We start from the raw sequence: 17,823 nt of genomic DNA on the forward strand, positions 1-17,823 counted from the left end.
CACAAATATTTCTATATCCTTATTTATATTAGTCTAATATAAAATGTATTTTTACAGACTAGGAAGACTTCTAAGTACACTATGTGCATACAGTTCTCTCTCTCTTTCTATATATATATATATTTGTAAAGGAAGGAAACAGCACAATATTTTTGAAGACATTCTGGATACAATGGGATCTGAATCAGTCACAATCAAGATAATCAAATATGAACATGTAATTAGTTACTGGTAACTGAACTATACAATACACATTCAGTACTATACAACATTCCAGATTCCATCATCTCCATATGGCATGAGAATTTGCTGTTATCTCTGGCCAAGATGTAATCACGTGTACATACACACCCACAAGCATCGCATAATATCTAATTTTCCTGAAGTATTAAAAGAAACCTCTCGTAAATTAGTTTTATCTGTTTACAATATTTTTTTGTCAGCATAACTGTGCAAATGATAGATTTTGGGGGTCAAACAAATGTTTTGTTCTACCCAAAACAAAACATTTCATTTTGATTTTGAATTAAAAAAAAAAAAATTTGAAGGAAATTTCAAAACAAGTAGTCAGTCTGAATAAAAAATCTAAATGTTTTGTTTTGCAAATGGCAAAATGAAACATTTTGACTTTTTTGGCGTTTGTTTGGTTTTAGACATGAACAATTCACCAAAACTAACATAAATTCGCAAAATGTTTCAGTGTTGTGTAACCTTCATTTTTCACAGAAAATAGTTTAGACTTAAAATTTCACCCATTTACTCATGAGATGTACAAATTCTAGTTTTTAAGTCTTATAGGGGGCATTTTTCTGTAAACAGAAAGGAGACAGGATTTTCAAATACAAAAATGCTGAGAAGTTAAATTGGGTTTCTCTTTTTTAAAAGTAGTTCAGAGTTCAGCAAGTTCAACATACTGCTATTATATCTGTAACATAATGTTCTAAAAAGAAATATGATTTTGCTTAATTATACAGGTGTTAAAAAAAACCTACGAAATATATTACACAAGCAAACAATTTTGTCAATATGTAGACCTAGGATCAGGCTACCATAAATATTGCTACGTTCAATCTCTTACTCCAGGCTTGTGCGGGAGAACAAACAGACTGCAATGAGATACTTATATCAAGACAGAGCTGCACATTTACCAAAGACTGAGAAGTAATGTTACCACACTAATCAGCGTAAATGTCATATAAGCACCCATTCCTGTACATCCTGCTCCAGTTGTGTCTAAAGTGCTGCCACCGTCTGTTTGATGGATTTGCTTTACGTCACTGAGGTTTGTCTTGTCTGGCATCCCTGCTGAGACAAATAAGAAAATACAGGATGATGCACGCTTTCTCACTACTGGCAACATGATACAGCTAGAACAAATTTAAATATACAGAGCACACAGACTGTCACAGTTTGGTTTCTAATTCTTTATGTTACTGCCAAATTCAAAACTCTTTGTAATTGCATCTAGAAACACATGCCACTCTATATGGCAGTTTATCCTTGGAAGTAATTCACAGCCCTAGTAGTACTGGACAGAGCAGTTATTGTAGAATTATACCTAAGCAAATATTCACAGACTGAAGTGAATAGTTTGTAAGTCCCAGGAGTACCCAGAAGTCAACTACTCATATCTTAAATTTGAAAGAAGATGGAGATAATTTTATTAGAACTTTCAGGTGTGTGAATCCAGAATTTAGATGAAAAGAAGGTGTAACTGATGGAGGATTTTAGGGCCTCCATTTTGCCATGGAGAAAAATGGACTTCACAACATAAAGTCACGTTCTAAGACAAACTGTAAACAAGGCAGGCCCTTATTCAGCTCCTGGTTGAATGTTTCTGAACTTTAGGAACATATATAAGAAGTTTTTTTTCCTCTCTGCCAGGATATGAAACAAGGATATTACAGTCATCCATTACACCTCCAGTACCTGGTTCAATAATCATAAGTAGAAGGGTCTGGAGACACATTCAGCTATAACAGCATTGTCATTTGCTTTCCATTTTGTGTGCATACTTCTAGACTGTCTTATCCTATATAATAACTTGTGGTATGCCACTATCAATCAAAATTAACAAGTCTAAATTCAATGTTATCACATGCAACACATATTGACATTGTAATTACACTGAGACTGAAAAAGGCTTCATATAAAGCAAAGTCAATATTTATGTAATTATGTCAATACATATATAATTCAGAAGGTAAGCTCTATTGCACTGGAACAGAGGCATTATAAAGAAGCTTAGCTCTACTGATCTGACGTATTGATTCTACAATCTGAGTTCCTGCATTATTATTCATTGTTTAGGACTTCTTTCACCCTTCTGCGTCATTAGCGAAGATGAATAAGCTCACGATTCCATTACATTTTTAGGGGCTATGATGGAGTATGAATCTTTTAGTCATGGTTTTATACTCCTTGTTAAGCTAGAATTTAACCAGAAGCTGAAGCAGCTCTCTGCTACTTCCTTATTTTTCAGGCTAACTACTTTTTATTTTAGTGCTAAAAATACTCCTTTTCTCCTACATGTAGCTTGAAAAGTGCCCTTTGTGAACTTACTGTACATACTAAAATCTCTTTCCTGTAGCTTTGAAAAAATGTGTTAAAGGAAGAGTAGATGAAAGCTAATCATGTTGTCTGTCAAACCTGCTAGAATTTGTTTGTCTTCTTTGCTGTTGCACTCAGACAGGAGAATGGACTGCTATTTTGTGTGGATTTATCGATCTATTGTGATTGCCTGGAATTTGTGAAAATTAGATCCATGAGTACAATGCAAGTGGGAAAACAAGGAAAGACTGTAACAATAGGGAGCAGAGGGTGAGGGGAAGTAAGTCCTCCTGATCATGCTCACTGTATAGTCTCCCTGGGAAAAGATCAATACCTCAGTACTTCACTGAATCAGGGTTTAATGGATCACCAAACAGGGTGGATCAAGGCATTTTTCCTTAGGGGTGTGGGAGATGGAAGCAGAAAGCAGATAGTCTGGGTCACTTGTCCAGCTCTTCAGTGAAGATTTCCTTCATTTGAAAGCTTCGCTTCTACAGACCGTGCTACTTCATAGTGAATTCATTGGGTCAAATTTGGCTTTCAGCTACACCTGCGCAACTCCATTAAATTCAACAAGGTTGCATGGCTATAACAGAGATACATTTGGCCCAGTGGATTTATAAGAGAGTCTACAGCAGGGGTGTCAAATTTCCAGCCTCTAAGACAAATCCAGCCCACGTGATGCATTTTTCTAGCCCACGTGACATATTTATATTGTGCACAATCTCAGTTTAACACTAAGGTAACAATATAGCACTGTCAGGGGACAAGTGCACCCCCATTCTCCCTTTAGGTGCCGGGAAATGGTGTTATAGCCCTATGGCTAAGTCCACTTGACCACCATTAGCCTCTGGGTGGTATAGCCTAGTGACCAGAGTTAATCAGGCTGCCCTGTCTCACAGGGATGTGCGGCCTAATAGCTAGAGTCAATCAGGCTGCCCTCTCTGACGGCCTTGGCCTGATGGCCAAGTCAATTGGGAGGCCCTTTGTTGCAGGGCCATGTGGCCTGATCGCCAGAGTCAATATAGCTGCCTCTTCTCACAAGGCAGTGTAGCCTAATTCCTCCTCTACAACCACTCTCCCATTACAAGCCACATGCATCTGCTCAGAATTGGAATACCACCAAATCCTCTTTTGCATCTCTCTTGGTTAGCTATTGAACATCCTCAGTGTTTGCCCTCACCTTTCTTTCAATGAATCTGTGCACCAGTTCTCGATTCACTACAAAAGGGCGAGCTCTTGTTTTTGTATTAATCAGGATAAGTTGTTTAGTTTCTTAACCACTTGGAAGGTCCCCTTCAAAAAGGAATAAGTTTGGGATTTGTTCCAGGCTGCTTTTCTCCTTCCTGGATGGGCATATAATTTTCCTTTTTCTGGTATTTTGTGCTTGGCATGCTCACTTCTGGCTCATCTGTTCCTCCACCTTCTGGAATGCTGTCCTCAGGTCCCTGATATAGGACTCAGTCACATTACTTACCTGTATAGGTGCAGAGGATCTTGGCAGTTATTGCCGCCTGCAGATCAAGTCACAGAGAAGCGTGGTTTTGTGGAGTCCAAAAAAAATCTCATAAGGAGAATAATGGCTAGTTGAGTACTGACTGGTGTTATATACAATGGTGACAACAGGTGACTTTGAATTCCAGTCTTGCTGGTCTTCACTGACTGAGACTCTAAGCATAAAACTAAGTGAAGTTTACTCTTTCTGCTTCCTTATTACTTGGCAAGTGGGCAACACTGGACCTCGCCTTGGTTATCCGGAGTTGTTGGCAAACCTTGTGTCACAACAATGATTCAAATTCCTTCACCTGATCACCGCAAATGCAGTCTCATGGGCCAATCTGCAACACTACATGTTTTGTCAATGCATCTCTAACTGTCTCAGTCCTTTTCTCCTTCAGTAGTTGTGATACCACATACTTTGAAAAGATGTCATGTGCTACCAGCAAATACTGATTTCCAGCTGGTGTTTCAGGTAGAGGATGTTTCAAGTCAATCTTTATGAACTCCTAGAGCTTAGTAGGTTGGAGCATTTCCTTGAAAAGGAGTTCTACCTCTTCTTGACAGCACTTGCCTTTCTTGACAGGTAAGACAGGAAAGTTCCCAGTCCTTAACATTAGCAGCCAAGCCCAACCAAAAAAATCTGTCTGATACCAGCTCAGTGTCTTTTCATAAGCCAGGCAGCCTGATGCTTTGTTAGCATGAAGACACTCCAGTTCTTTGTAAGCTTGCTGGCAAGATAATCCTGTTACCATAATACTTCAGCAACTTGTTAGCTGGATCAATGGATAATCATTCCTGAACTGAGTTGAACCTCCACAGACTAGGTTTCCTTTAGTAGATCTGTTGGTGCACCGAACAGAACTCAGGGTCCTTAGATTGTTCTTGATAGATGTCCTCACAAGACCTGGCTGAGTTTATTCTCACTGCCCTCACTACTGCTGAGAGCAACTGCACCCACATTTTGCTTTCCAGATATATGGTGAACTGTGAATGTATATTCAGACAGTTTGTGAATCCATCTCCACCAGCATCCTCTGGGTTGTGCTTTGTAAGGAGCCACTGCAGGGCATTGTGGCGTGTTTACACTGAATTCTGTACCTAGTAAGTAGAGACAATAGGCCGTGAGAGCCTCTACAATAGCCAGACTCTCCAGTTCTGTAGCTGAATACTTGGCTTCCCTCTCATTTAAGTTGTGATCCCCAAAAGTCACCACTCTGTGCCTATCAAGCTCAATTTGTTTAAATGCAAATCTGACAGCAAACTTTGATGCATCACAGGTTGCCATGAATGGACAAGACTGATCTGTGAATTTAAGCACAGAATGGTTTAGAAGTCCTTCCTTCAGTGACTCAAACACTTTTTGGTGTTCATCCATCCAGACAATCTTGCTCTTCGTTAATTTGTATAATAGCACTGCCTGCTCTGCAATTTTTTTTTTTTTTTTTTACAAATCTCCTGTAGAATCCACAGAGCCCCATAAACCACTGTACCTCTTCCTGGTTTGTGGGAACCTTCCAGTCTTTTATAATGTTCAATTTCTAGGGTTAGGGTTCCAACTCATCTTTATTAACTATATGTCCTGAGGAAGGTGATGAGACTCCTTGCAAACTAACATTTGTTTCCTGAAACTTTAAACCCTGACTCCTTAAAAAGCTTTAGAATACTTCATACTCCTACCAGATGTCCCTCACATGTTTTATGGAAACAAATGAAGTCATCTAAATATGTGAGCATATCTTCGGTTCTCAAAACTTGGATTAGGCCATTTACTACCCTCTGAAACATGCTTGGTGCAGCCTTGAATCTGAAAGGCATTGTGTGGAATTGAAACAGTCCACAGGGTGTCACAAAGGAAGTTTTTTTCTCGATCCTCAGGTGCCACTTTAATTAGATAGTATCCAGATACCAAAACAAAATTACTAAAATATTCTGCTCCTGACATTTTATCCAATGTGGGGAAGTAGGTACCTATTGTGAATTGCCTGTGAATTAAGACTTCTATAGTCAATGCATATTCTCCAGTCTCCGTTAGTTTTTTTTACAACTACAATTGGGGATGCCTATGGTGAAATACATTGTTCAAGCAGGCCATACTCCTGAATGTGATTTTAGCTTCTCTTTCACTGTAACCTTATACAGAAGGGGAATATGACATGGGACGTACCCCACAGAAATACTCCCTTGCTTAAATACCATCCGATGTTGCAACCAATCACACATCCCAAGTTCTTCATTATTCCGAGAGAACACACTAGCACATTGTAAGAGAAGCTGTTCTAAACACTTCTTTTCATTGCCTCCTACAGCTGCTTCTGCGGAGTCAACCCCTAGCTCTTTTTCTGACTGGGCTGCTTCACAGTCTTGACCTCTGCCCCTGTGAGAGGCCTTGAGACACCAGCTACATTGGACGCTGCCCCCATCATCTGATTTTTCACTAGCTACACTTTCTGGTCAATCCATTAATTGCTCTTACCCAGAACTCCTCTTTTGGTTCAGCTGGAAACAGAGTTCTGTTAAACAACAAACCTGACTCAATATTGGTAGCTTCAAACATTCGTACAGGTTCACCGAAGCAGTCTTTTATCCTTACAGCAGTGGTTCCCAAACTAGGTTCATGGCTTGGTCAGGGTAAGCCCCTGCGCCGCTTCCCACAGCTCCCTTTGGCCAGGAATGGTGAACTGCAGCCACTGGGAGCTGCGAGCAGCCATATCTGAGGACACTCAGGTAAACAAAGCGTCTCGCGGCCCGCCAGGGGCTTACCCTGAGCAAGCCGTGAACCAAGTTTGGGAACCCCTGCCTTAGAGGTACTATTTAATGATGACCTGACTTCACCACATCTTTATTCTGAGCCACCACAGGGAGCTGTTCCTTCTCTCCCCCTGTAGGTATGGTAGAAGCACCTCTGAGGCCCTAAGAGTTGTTCCTCAGTGTGGAGCACAGCTATTGAAAAAGGATATAATAAGCAAATGATACCAAAGCTATATAATCAATTTATTCAAGACTTATCAGTAGTTGAAGAAATTCTGTTTAAAGGTAATAGTAATTCCTTTAGGGTTACCAGCAGAGATGATGAAATGCATACATGAGGAATATTTAGGGATAGAAATATGTAAAAACATAGAGCAAAAGAGGTTCTGATTTTGCCACAAATGAATCCAAACATAGAGGACTATATAAAATAATGTGGAATATGTCAAAAATATAGAAATATCATGACCTATGACATTTATTCAAAGTAGTCCAAAGTAGTTTTAAGAACATAAGAACAGCTATGGGTCAGACCAATGGTCCATCTAGCCCAGTATCCTGTCTTCTGACAGTGGTCAATGCCAGGTGCTTAAAAGGGAGTGAATAGAATAGGCGATCATTGAGTGATCCATCCCCTATCATCCATTCCCAGCTTCTGGGATTTATTTGAATATAACGGACATGCATATGTTAGAGTTGTTGGTTATTTTTCACATTTTCCTGAAATATCTATACTAGAAAACACATGTGCGAAAAAAGTCATTAGTAAAATTAAATCAGTTTTTGCAAAGCATAACATTCCCAATATGGTAATGGCTGATAATGGACCTCAATTTCACGGTCAAGAGTTTAAAAGTTTTGCCATAGCATATGATTTCAAACATATTACATCAAATCCAGACTACAATATAATGGGTAAGTTGAAAGTGGTGTTAAAACAGCAAAAAGATTACTAACAGAAGCTGAAGAAATGAATACTAATTTATATTTGGTGTTATTAAAGTGTAGAACATCACCATTATAACAAGGTTTATCACCTGTACAGTTGTTATTTAACAGAAAAGATTAGAAACACTATGTTTTTTTCCAGGAATATATAAGGAAAAGAATAAATAGAAATATCAGTCAAGTTTGTATCAAAATAATTATTATGCTAGAAAATCAATAAACTACCTTATTTGAAAGTGAATGATAGTGCATGTATCTATAATGGTAGGAACTGGACTCAGAAAGCCCCAGTAACAAAAGAGGTAGTACCTCAATCTTATAGTGTCATGACTAATAATGGTCAAATGTATTGACAAATTCAGATACATTTGCAATTGTCACCTGCAAGACAAGACTCAACTGAAAGAAGAAATGATATAGTACAGCAACAAGAGCAGTGAGAAAATGAAAATGACATCATTTCTCTAAGTAATAAGAAAACTTCAGTAACACAGCTAACACAGAAATTAGATGGTTATTGTGTCAAAGAAGACCTGTTACAGCTGTTCAGATATTTTTTATATAGGAGTACATTTGTGCTAAAACAAATAAAAGAAAGGAGATGTGGTGTTAACTTTTGCTTCAAAAAATGAGTAGAATCTTAAGGGTGTGTGAACTGACAGTGGGAGGAGTTAAGATGGTCTGTATATATGTTAACTATTTATCTAATAAAGACTGTTGTTAAATTATTAACAATGAATTATTAAAGACTAGTGGATTTATTTGAATATAAAACCACACCCGGGGTCCACACTTCCTCCTACCGACAGTAGGGGTATCTGAATATTGGCCAGGGACAAGTGAGTTCTATTAACATCCAACAAATTTTTGTGATGCCCAGGGATGAAATCCACTCCCAACAGTGCTAGAAATATTGGTGACCACAGCCAAAGTCCATTTACTATGAAGACTCCCCAAGTTCAGAGGGAGCTGGATTTTCCCTGCTGTCTGCAGTAGGTGATGATTCTACTCCAATTCAACTCCTGCAATACACATTTTATTCCCTCTCAGCACCGGGTGTTTAAAGTAAATCAGATTTACTTCAGATCCTTAATCCAATAGCATTGTGGTTTTCTAGCCACCGATGTTTCCAGACACATATTAATGGGTATCTGGGCAGCTCTTCACATGGGCCATTCTAATAGTTGCTGATGGTAGCCCTACTACATCAGCAACTTCTAGTTTCCCTTGATGTACCTTCCCTCTGCTTGGGCAATTCCGTCTCTATTGGCCTGTGCCTCCGCATCGCCTGCCAAATATCATCTGGCCTGGGGCCCACTCAGGAAAGTCTCTTTGGTCCCATGGGACATCTGTGAAAAACTGCACTTGGGCCTCCTCCAATTTTTTAGCCACTTCACTAGCAATCATTTCTTCAAGTGTTGTGTATATGGTATAAAGGAGTCACCATTAGACTGGAAATTAATAGCTGATGCTTTTAAGGAAACACCAATTTCTTCTTCCACATTTTGAACTCTGCATATAATCTGGTCCATAGATTTATCCAGGAAGTTATGCTTATGGTCCTACCAAATTCAAGGTCCACTTGGTCAATTTCACAGTCATGGGATTTTAAAAATAATATATTTCATGATTTCAGCTATTTATATCTGAAATTTCACGGTGCTTTAATTGTAGGGGCCCTGACCCAAAAAGCAGTTGTGGAGGGGTCACAAGGTTATTGGGGGAGGGGGGAGAGTTGTGGTACTGCTACCCTTACTTCTGCACTGCTGCTGGCGACAGCACACCCTTCAGAGCTGGAGAGTGGTGGCTGCTGGCCGGGATCCAGGCTCTGAAGGCAGAGCAGCTGCCAGCAGCAGTGCAGAAATAAGGATGACATGGGATGGTATTGCCACCCTTCTGCGCTGCTGCCGGAAGAGCTGGGTCCTCAGTCAGCAGCCGCCACTCTCCGGCCACCCAGCTCTGACGGCAGCAGCGCAGAAGTAAGGGTGGCGTGGTATGGTATTGCCACCCTTATTTCTGCACGGCTGCTGGTGGGGGGGAGGCACTTTCTTCAGAGCTGGGCGCCCAGGCAACAGCCGCTGCTCTCCATCTGTCCAGCTCTGAAGACAGTGCAGAAGTAAGGGTGGTAATACCGTGACCCCCCCTAAAATAACCTTGTGACCTTCTGCAACTCCCTTTTGGGTCAGGACCCCCAATTTGAGAAACACTGGTCTCACCTCATGCAATCTGTAAGTATAGGGTAAAATCACACAAAAGACCAGATTTCACAGAGGGAGACCAGATTTCGCGGTCTGTGAAGTTTTTTTCCTGGCCATGAATTTGGCAGGGCCCTAGTTATGGTCCTTCACCAGCAGGTTATGAAGTTCTCCTGCTAAACCATTTATAAGCTGACTTTTTACACAGGAGTCTCTCACAGCTTTCCACTGGACATAGGCCCCTCTCTTCATTGCCAGGTCCAGATTCAGCGCAGCAGGGTCTGCTTCCCCAGAGCCATGTACCGGTGAAGGTGGTGCAGGGAAAAGCCCTATTGAACTGTCTCCTCAATGCAAACAAATAACTATGCAGGGGTGTCCCTCCCCCCTGGCCCTGGATTGCCATTCCTTCTGGTATTTCAAAAGGGCCAATCCCCCTTCAGAACAGTCATGCAAGTATCTATAAGAATCAATCTGCATTGCGAAACTTCTCGTATAAGGTTTGGGCAACCCCATCCAAGTATCAGACCATGCATTCACAGACAGCAAGCCATCAAAGTCTGTCAGGTGCTCATAGATTCCAGTCTCATCTGCATAGCTGGTGCATTTGTTCTCAGGCAAAAGTGCTTTTGCCATCTTGAAGCCACTGCTACTTATAGAATCACAGGTTTATTGAACCAACTCCAGTACAAACAGGCACAACTGAACTTCCTGATAACCCCTGCAGGTCAGATCAACATAACAACATACAAGACAACACTATCTTAACACTAAGATAAGGACGCAGCACCATCAACTGGTGGAGGTGCTGTCTACACTAATCATTATATTATGAGCAATGTCTGGTTTAATGTCAATATCATGCAAAAGCCAGTGTTTTAATGGAAAGCCAGATAAAGCTCAGCAATGTAACTGAAATATTCGGTTTGTTCCAGTTTAAAGCCAAACCTGCGAGGCAGTGATAGAAAGCGAACCCCCGGGATCCAAAAGTAAATACAATGTTTGCACAAACCCCGACAAAGCAAACCTGCCAAGCTTCACACATGTCTGCACTCACCACCATCTGTGAAGTGGCTGAAGTGGAAAAATATTTTTCTAATTTGTTTTAGTAATAATTAACTAACCAAAGCATGTCACAAAGCACTGTGGTACATATTACAGTCAAGTGTGTGTGTGTCAATACAGTATAGTATCTTTAAAAGTTTCTATCATCTCCAGCCTCTTTTCAAAGGTTTTGTGTGTGTGTGTGTATTTAAGGCTTGTGAAAGTTGACAGGACTGACAGCTCTGAAGGCTGAACTGTTCTATTTATCCACAGAACAGGTGCAGCAGCAGGGTAACAACAATCAGTAACATGCCTTAACCCTGACCTGGAAGGGCCAACCCTAGTGACACTTTACATGTCCATTGACTCCTGAGCCTCTCTGCTGAGATTGCCAATAGCACTGCAGTCAGCACCAATGGCTTTTCTGCTATTCCTTGCCTACAGGGAACTGGACTGAGACCACCAAATTCATTTTAAATAGACATCTCAGCAATAACAACTTTGTTTGCCATTGGCCTGGGCAAGTTTGGAGCCGAGCAAGTCTCATCCCCACATTCATAGCAACCTCTGCACTCCTACCTCAGACCACTTCACACACACCGCACTCCACTGTCTGCTGTATGCTGAATCACACACATTGGAGGTCAGGAGATTCTTCAAGTTAAAATGAGGTTGTCAGGGGTTTTTCCATGTGTTATTTGGGAGAATCCAATTAGCTTTGAGGAGGAGGAAAAGGAACTCTCCTGGTGTGCAGTGCCCTTCCTGCCACATGCTAGAACAGCGGTTCTCAAACTGTGGGTCGGGACTCCAACGTAGGTCATGACCCCGTCTTAATTGGGTCGCCAGGGCTGGTGTTACACTTGCTGGGGCCCGGAGCCAAATGTGAAGCCCAAGCCCCACTGCACTAGACTGAAGCCCAAGGACTTCAGCCCATGGTGGTGGGGCTCAGGGTTACAGGCCCCTCCTCCTGGGACTGAAGCTCTTGGGCTTCAGCTTTGACCCCCCCCCCCCCCCAGTCTGGGGCAGTGGGCCTTGGGATTCGGCTTTGCCCTCCCCTCCCCCCAGGACAGTGGGGCTCGGGCTTTGGCTTTGATCCTCCTGCTAGGGTGGGGGGACTTGGGAGGGCCCATGGTTTGGGGCTATGTAGCAATTTTTGTTGTCAGAAGGGGGTCGTGGCGCAATGAAGTTTGAGAACCCCTGTGCTAGAAGATCCAAATTATGCCTCTGACAGCACACACGTTTTATGTGAGTCTCAAATATTATTATTACAAAATAATTATATCATTGTTTACTGTATTTGTTAAATTCCAGCAGTGTCCATGGTGCTTCCCAAGTCATAAATAAAGACAGTTCTTGCCCATAAAAAGTGCCTTTTTTTAGGAGGAATTTTAAATAAGAGGGGCTGCATGCCTGAGAAATGGAAAATCTTATAGGATGTGGCTCTTGCAAGATGCCACTCTTATACAGGGTCCTAGCTGAAACTCACTGCAGTCATTTAATACTTATACATATAAAATAGAGAGCATACTTTTGTTTCGTACATCTTGTGGCGTGTGAAGAAAAGTGCCAGTTATTGTAGAAATGTGCCAGGATTTGGAAGGACGGTCATGATGAAACTTCTAATGAGACTGGGAGAATTCATGAGGTTTGGATAGGGGATTTATGATTGTGCTGCAGGAAGATTATTTTGGATGCAGCTATGACTGTAGTACTTGGGAATGAAGAGTTGTCTGAAAAAAGGAGGATGAATAGTATGAGGAAATTGAGAATCAACTTGTACAGGGCTTCTGAAAGTGTGCAGGTGAATGAGGAACAATGAGTAGGTGGGGAGTAGAATATAGACATATGGATGCAGCTCTTAAATGGATCAGGAGAATTTAGAGGCAAGGCAAGCAGGAGCTTGATAGGGTAGAGATTCTGAGGAGTACAGAGGGGGGATGTCTGTCATAACAGAGGGCTCAGGAAAATATAGATGGTGATACTGCTAAGAGTTTCTTAACTATATCCAGGGAACATAGAAGTGGTTAATACCAGCACTCTTTTTCTCAAGGAGCATGTCTAACTTCAAGGAGTCTGAGTCATTTTTTCCCCCTAAAGGACAAGTCTAACTTTAGGAAATATGATTCTTATATTTTTATAATATTCTTATATTTATCAGTAATGAGTTCTGAGTAATAACTTTACACAGTAAGAAAAACTGGAGAAAATTACGATAATTAATCAATTAGGGTCATACCATGTCCCCCCTTGGTGGTCTTAGGCATGAATGAGTTGAGAGTACCACAAAACACCAAACAATGGCCAAAAGTTTACCAGACAGTGAAGATTAGAGCTAATGGAGCTCTTCCTTCAACCCCAACGCCATGGAGTCCTTCCATGTCAAGATCATGTGACTGAGCCTCAGTGGGTAATGAAGACTCAGCTGGCGGGATGGTGCATGGCTGCGCCTGTGTAACCTACCTGACAAATCACTAATTCCCATAGGCCCTGCTCCACACTTTTAGGTGTTAGGGAGTAGCACTAGTAGGGAAATATGGGTAACATGACTCTTGAGAGATAGGAGCAGATACAGCTCAGTGTATCTATGCTGCACTCCCTTTGAGAGGGGTGACAGCAGGTATATTGCCCTGCATATCTGAATTCTGGGAAGCAATGTACTTCCTTGGAACACAGTACAATCTGTAGAGTCAAAGGAAGCAGAGCAACTGTGCATGAGCCCCTATGTGGATCAGCACCTGTCTCCAAGGCACAACTGGGCCTTTACTAAAAAGTAACATGGAGATAATTTAGGTGCCATGGTTTACTGTATCTATACCAGTTATACAACACATTTCTTTGTAATTTTGTGATAACTGGCTTTAGAAGAAGTGAGGGCTGAATAGTGACGTAACAGATGTCTGTGCTGAGAACAGAGAAATTAACCCAGTATACAATGTGGCCCTGGTTTACTTTGTTTAGCTTTCAGTTAATGAAGGATAAATTAAGTAGATAATCTTTAGAGCCTAAAGAATTGTCAAAAAAAAAAAAAAATCACAAGAAGCTTTGGGGACTTTTAGGTCTTAATATTGAAGAAAAATCAATTATCCAGCATTGCCCATGGGTTTCCTCATCTGAGTTATAAATCAGTTTAGTGAACTTAATTTCCTAGTACTTTCAACTCATTGTTTCTTCACTGAAGCTGTTTTAGCTAAGATGATACATGATGAAAGAAAGTTCAATGAAAAAGAAAAAAAAGGTATTAGGGAAAAAATATTTATTATGATTTATTTGGAGGGCATGAGACTTTTTCATCATGAGATCTATTGTCTGTATAAGCATATATAATTGCCATCTCTGTCATTGGAAACTGATACTAAAATTCTTTACTGAAAAATATCAGAGGGGTAGCCGTGTTAGTCTGAATCTGTAAAAAGCAACAGAGGGTCCTGTGGCACCTTTAAGACTAACAGAAGTATTGGGAGCATAAGCTTTCGTGGGTAAGAACCTCACTTCTTCAGATGCAAGTAATGGAAATCTCCAGAGGCAGGTATAAATCAGTGTGGAGATAACGAGGTTAGTTCAATCAGGGAGGGTGAGGTGCTCTGCTAGCAGTAGAGGTGTGAACACCAAGGGAGGAGAAACTGCTTCTGTAGTTGGATAGCCATTCACAGTCTTTGTTTAATCCTGATCTGATGGTGTCAAATTTGCAAATGAACTGGAGCTCAGCAGTTTCTCTTTGGAGTCTGGTCCTGAAGTTTTTTTGCTGTAAGATGGCTACCTTAACATCTGCTATTGTGTGGCCAGGGAGGTTAAAGTGTTCTCCTACAGGTTTTTGTATATTGCCATTCCTGATATCTGACTTGTGTCCATTTATCCTCTTGCGTAGTGACTGTCCAGTTTGGCCAATGTACATAGCAGAGGGGCATTGCTGGCACATGATGGCATATATAACATTGGTGGACGTGCAGGTGAATGAGCCGGTGATGTTGTAGCTGATCTGGTTAGGTCCTGTGATAGTGCTGCTGGTGTAGATATGTGGGCAGAGTTGGCATCGAGGTTTGTTGCATGGGTTGGTTCCTGAGTTAGAGTTGTTATGGTGCGGTGCGTGGTTGCTGGTGAGAATATGCTTAAGGTTGGCAGGTTGTCTGTGGGCGAGGACAGGCCTGCCTCCCAAGGTCTGTGAAAGTGAGGGGTCATTGTCCAGGATGGGTTGTAGATCACTGATGATGCGTTGGAGAGGTTTAAGCTGAGGGCTGTAGGTGATGGCCAGTGGAGTTCTGTTGGTTTCTTTTTTGGGCCTGTCTTGTAGCAGGAGGCTTCTGGGTACACGTCTGGCTCTGTTGATTTGTTCCTTTATTTCCTTGTGTGGGTATCGTAGTTTTGAGAATGCTTGGTGAAGATCTTGTAGGTGTTGGTCTCTGTCTGAGGGGTTGGAGCAGATGCGGTTGTACCTCAGTGCTTGGCTGTAAACGATGGATCGTGTGGTGTGTCCGGGGTGGAAGCTGGAGGCATGAAGGTAGGCATAGCGGTCGGTGGGTTTTCGGTATAGGGTGGTGTTAACGTGGCCATTGCTTATTTGTACTGTGGTGTCCAGGAAGTGGACCTCCCGTGTAGATTGGTCCAGGCTGAGGTTGATGGTGGGGTGGAAGCTGTTGAAATCATGGTGGAATTCTTCCAGGGTCTCCTTCCCATGGGTCCAGATGATGAAGATGTCATCAATGTAGCGTAGGTAGAGAAGGGGCGTGAGTGGACGAGAGCTGAGGAAGCGTTGTTCCAGGTCAGCCATAAAGATGTTGGCATATTGTGGGGCCATGCGGGTGCCCATAGCGGTGCCACTGGTCTGGAGGTATATATTGTCACCAAATTTGAAATAATTGTGCGTGAGGATAAAGTCACAGAGCTCGGCAATAAGTTGTGCTGTGTCATCATCAGGGATACTGTTCCTGACAGCTTGTATTCCATCTGTGTGTGGGATGTTTGTGTAGAGAGCCTCTACATCCATGGTGGCTAGGATGGTGTTTTCTGGGAGGTCACCAATGCATTGTAGTTTTCTCAGGAAATCTGTGGTGTCACGGAGATAGCTGGGAGTGCTGGTGGCGTAGGGTCTGAGTAGGGAGTCCACATATCCAGACAGTCCTTCAGTGAGAGTGCCAATGCCCGAGATGATGGGGCGTCCAGGATTTCCAGGTTTGTGGATCTTGGGTAGTAGATAGAATAACCCCGGTCGGGGCTCTAAGGGTATGTTGATTTGTTCCTGTGTTAGTGTAGGGAGTGTCCTGAGTAGATGGTGCAGTTTCTTAGTGTATTCCTCAGTGGGATCTGAGGAAAGTGGCCTGTAGAATTTGGTATTGGAGAGTTGTCTGGCGGCCTCCTTCTGGTAGTCAGACCTGTTCATGATGACAACAGCACCTCCTTTATCAGCCTCTTTGATGATAATGTCAGGGTGGTTTCTGAGGCTGTGGATGGCATTGCGTTCTGCACGACTTAGGTTATGAGGCAAGCGATGTTGTTTTTCCACAATTTCTGCCTGTGCACGTCGGCGGAAGCATTCTATGTATAGGTCCAGACTGTCATTTCGACCCTCAGGAGGAGTCCATGTGGAGTTCTTCTTCCTGTGTTGTTGGTGGGAGGGTATCTGTGTATCAGTGCGCTGTTCAGTGTTATCTTGAAAGTATTCTCTGAGTCGGAGGCGGCGAAAGTAGGCTTCCAGATCACCGCAGAACTGTATCATGTTCGTGGGGGTGCTGGGGCAAAAAGAGAGTCCCCGAGATAGGACAGACTCCTCTGCTGGGTTGAGTGTGTAGCTGGATAAATTGACGATATTGCTGGGTGAGTTAGGGGTACCCCTGTTGTAGTCCCATGTGCCAGGTAGGATTTTAGACAGCTTACGGTCCTTTTTCCTTTGTAGAGAGGTGAAGTGTGTAATGTAGATCTCCTGTCTTATTTTAGTAAAGTCCATTTGTGTGGAGGGTTGGTTATTTATGAAAGTCTCCAGGTTGGAGAGCTCTTTCTTGATGTTTATCTGTTTGCTGTATAGGATGCTGATCAGGTGGTTCCTCAGTTTCTTTGATAGTGTATGGCATAATCTCTCACTGTGGTCTGTGCAGTATGTAGATAGCAATGGATTTTTCACCTTCAGTCCATTTGGTATGATGTCCATCCGTTTGCATTTGGAAAGGAAGATGATATCTGTCTGTATTTGTGCAAGTTTCTTCATGAGGTTGATAGATTTCCATTCCATACGGCTAAATGCAGTGCCTTGCATGGTGTCAAGTATCAGAGGGGTAGCCGTGTTAGTCTGAATCTGTAAAAAGCAACAGAGGGTCCTGTGGCACCTTTAAGACTAACAGAAGTATTGGGAGCATAAGCTTTCGTGGGTAAGAACCTCACTTCTTCAGATGCAAGTAATGGAAATCTCCAGAGGCAGGTATAAATCAGTGTGGAGATAACGAGGTTATCTCCACTGCTATGTACATTGGCCAAACTGGACAGTCACTACGCAAGAGGATAAATGGACACAAGTCAGATATCAGGAATGGCAATATACAAAAACCTGTAGGAGAACACTTTAACCTCCCTGGCCACACAATAGCAGATGTTAAGGTAGCCATCTTACAGCAAAAAAACTTCAGGACCAGACTCCAAAGAGAAACTGCTGAGCTCCAGTTCATTTGCAAATTTGACACCATCAGATCAGGATTAAACAAAGACTGTGAATGGCTATCCAACTACAGAAGCAGTTTCTCCTCCCTTGGTGTTCACACCTCTACTGCTAGCAGAGCACCTCACCCTCCCTGATTGAACTAACCTCGTTATCTCCACACTGATTTATACCTGCCTCTGGAGATTTCCATTACTTGCA

At 42.1% G+C, this 17,823-nt stretch overlaps 1 protein-coding gene across 1 annotated transcript in view; it reads right to left on the minus strand.

Moving 5' to 3' along the window:
• Positions 1-1,144: 1,144 nt before the first annotated feature.
• Positions 1,145-17,823, minus strand: part of GPC5 (glypican 5) — a 1,023,394-nt gene continuing 1,006,715 nt past the window's right edge. The window contains exon 8 of the mRNA XM_065423359.1: positions 1,145-1,305. Coding sequence (XP_065279431.1) covers positions 1,145-1,305 — 161 coding nt within the window. The remainder of the gene's footprint in view (positions 1,306-17,823) is intronic.

This window comes from Emys orbicularis, chromosome 1, assembly GCF_028017835.1.
Source record: "Emys orbicularis isolate rEmyOrb1 chromosome 1, rEmyOrb1.hap1, whole genome shotgun sequence".
Classification (NCBI taxonomy): domain Eukaryota; kingdom Metazoa; phylum Chordata; order Testudines; family Emydidae; genus Emys; species Emys orbicularis.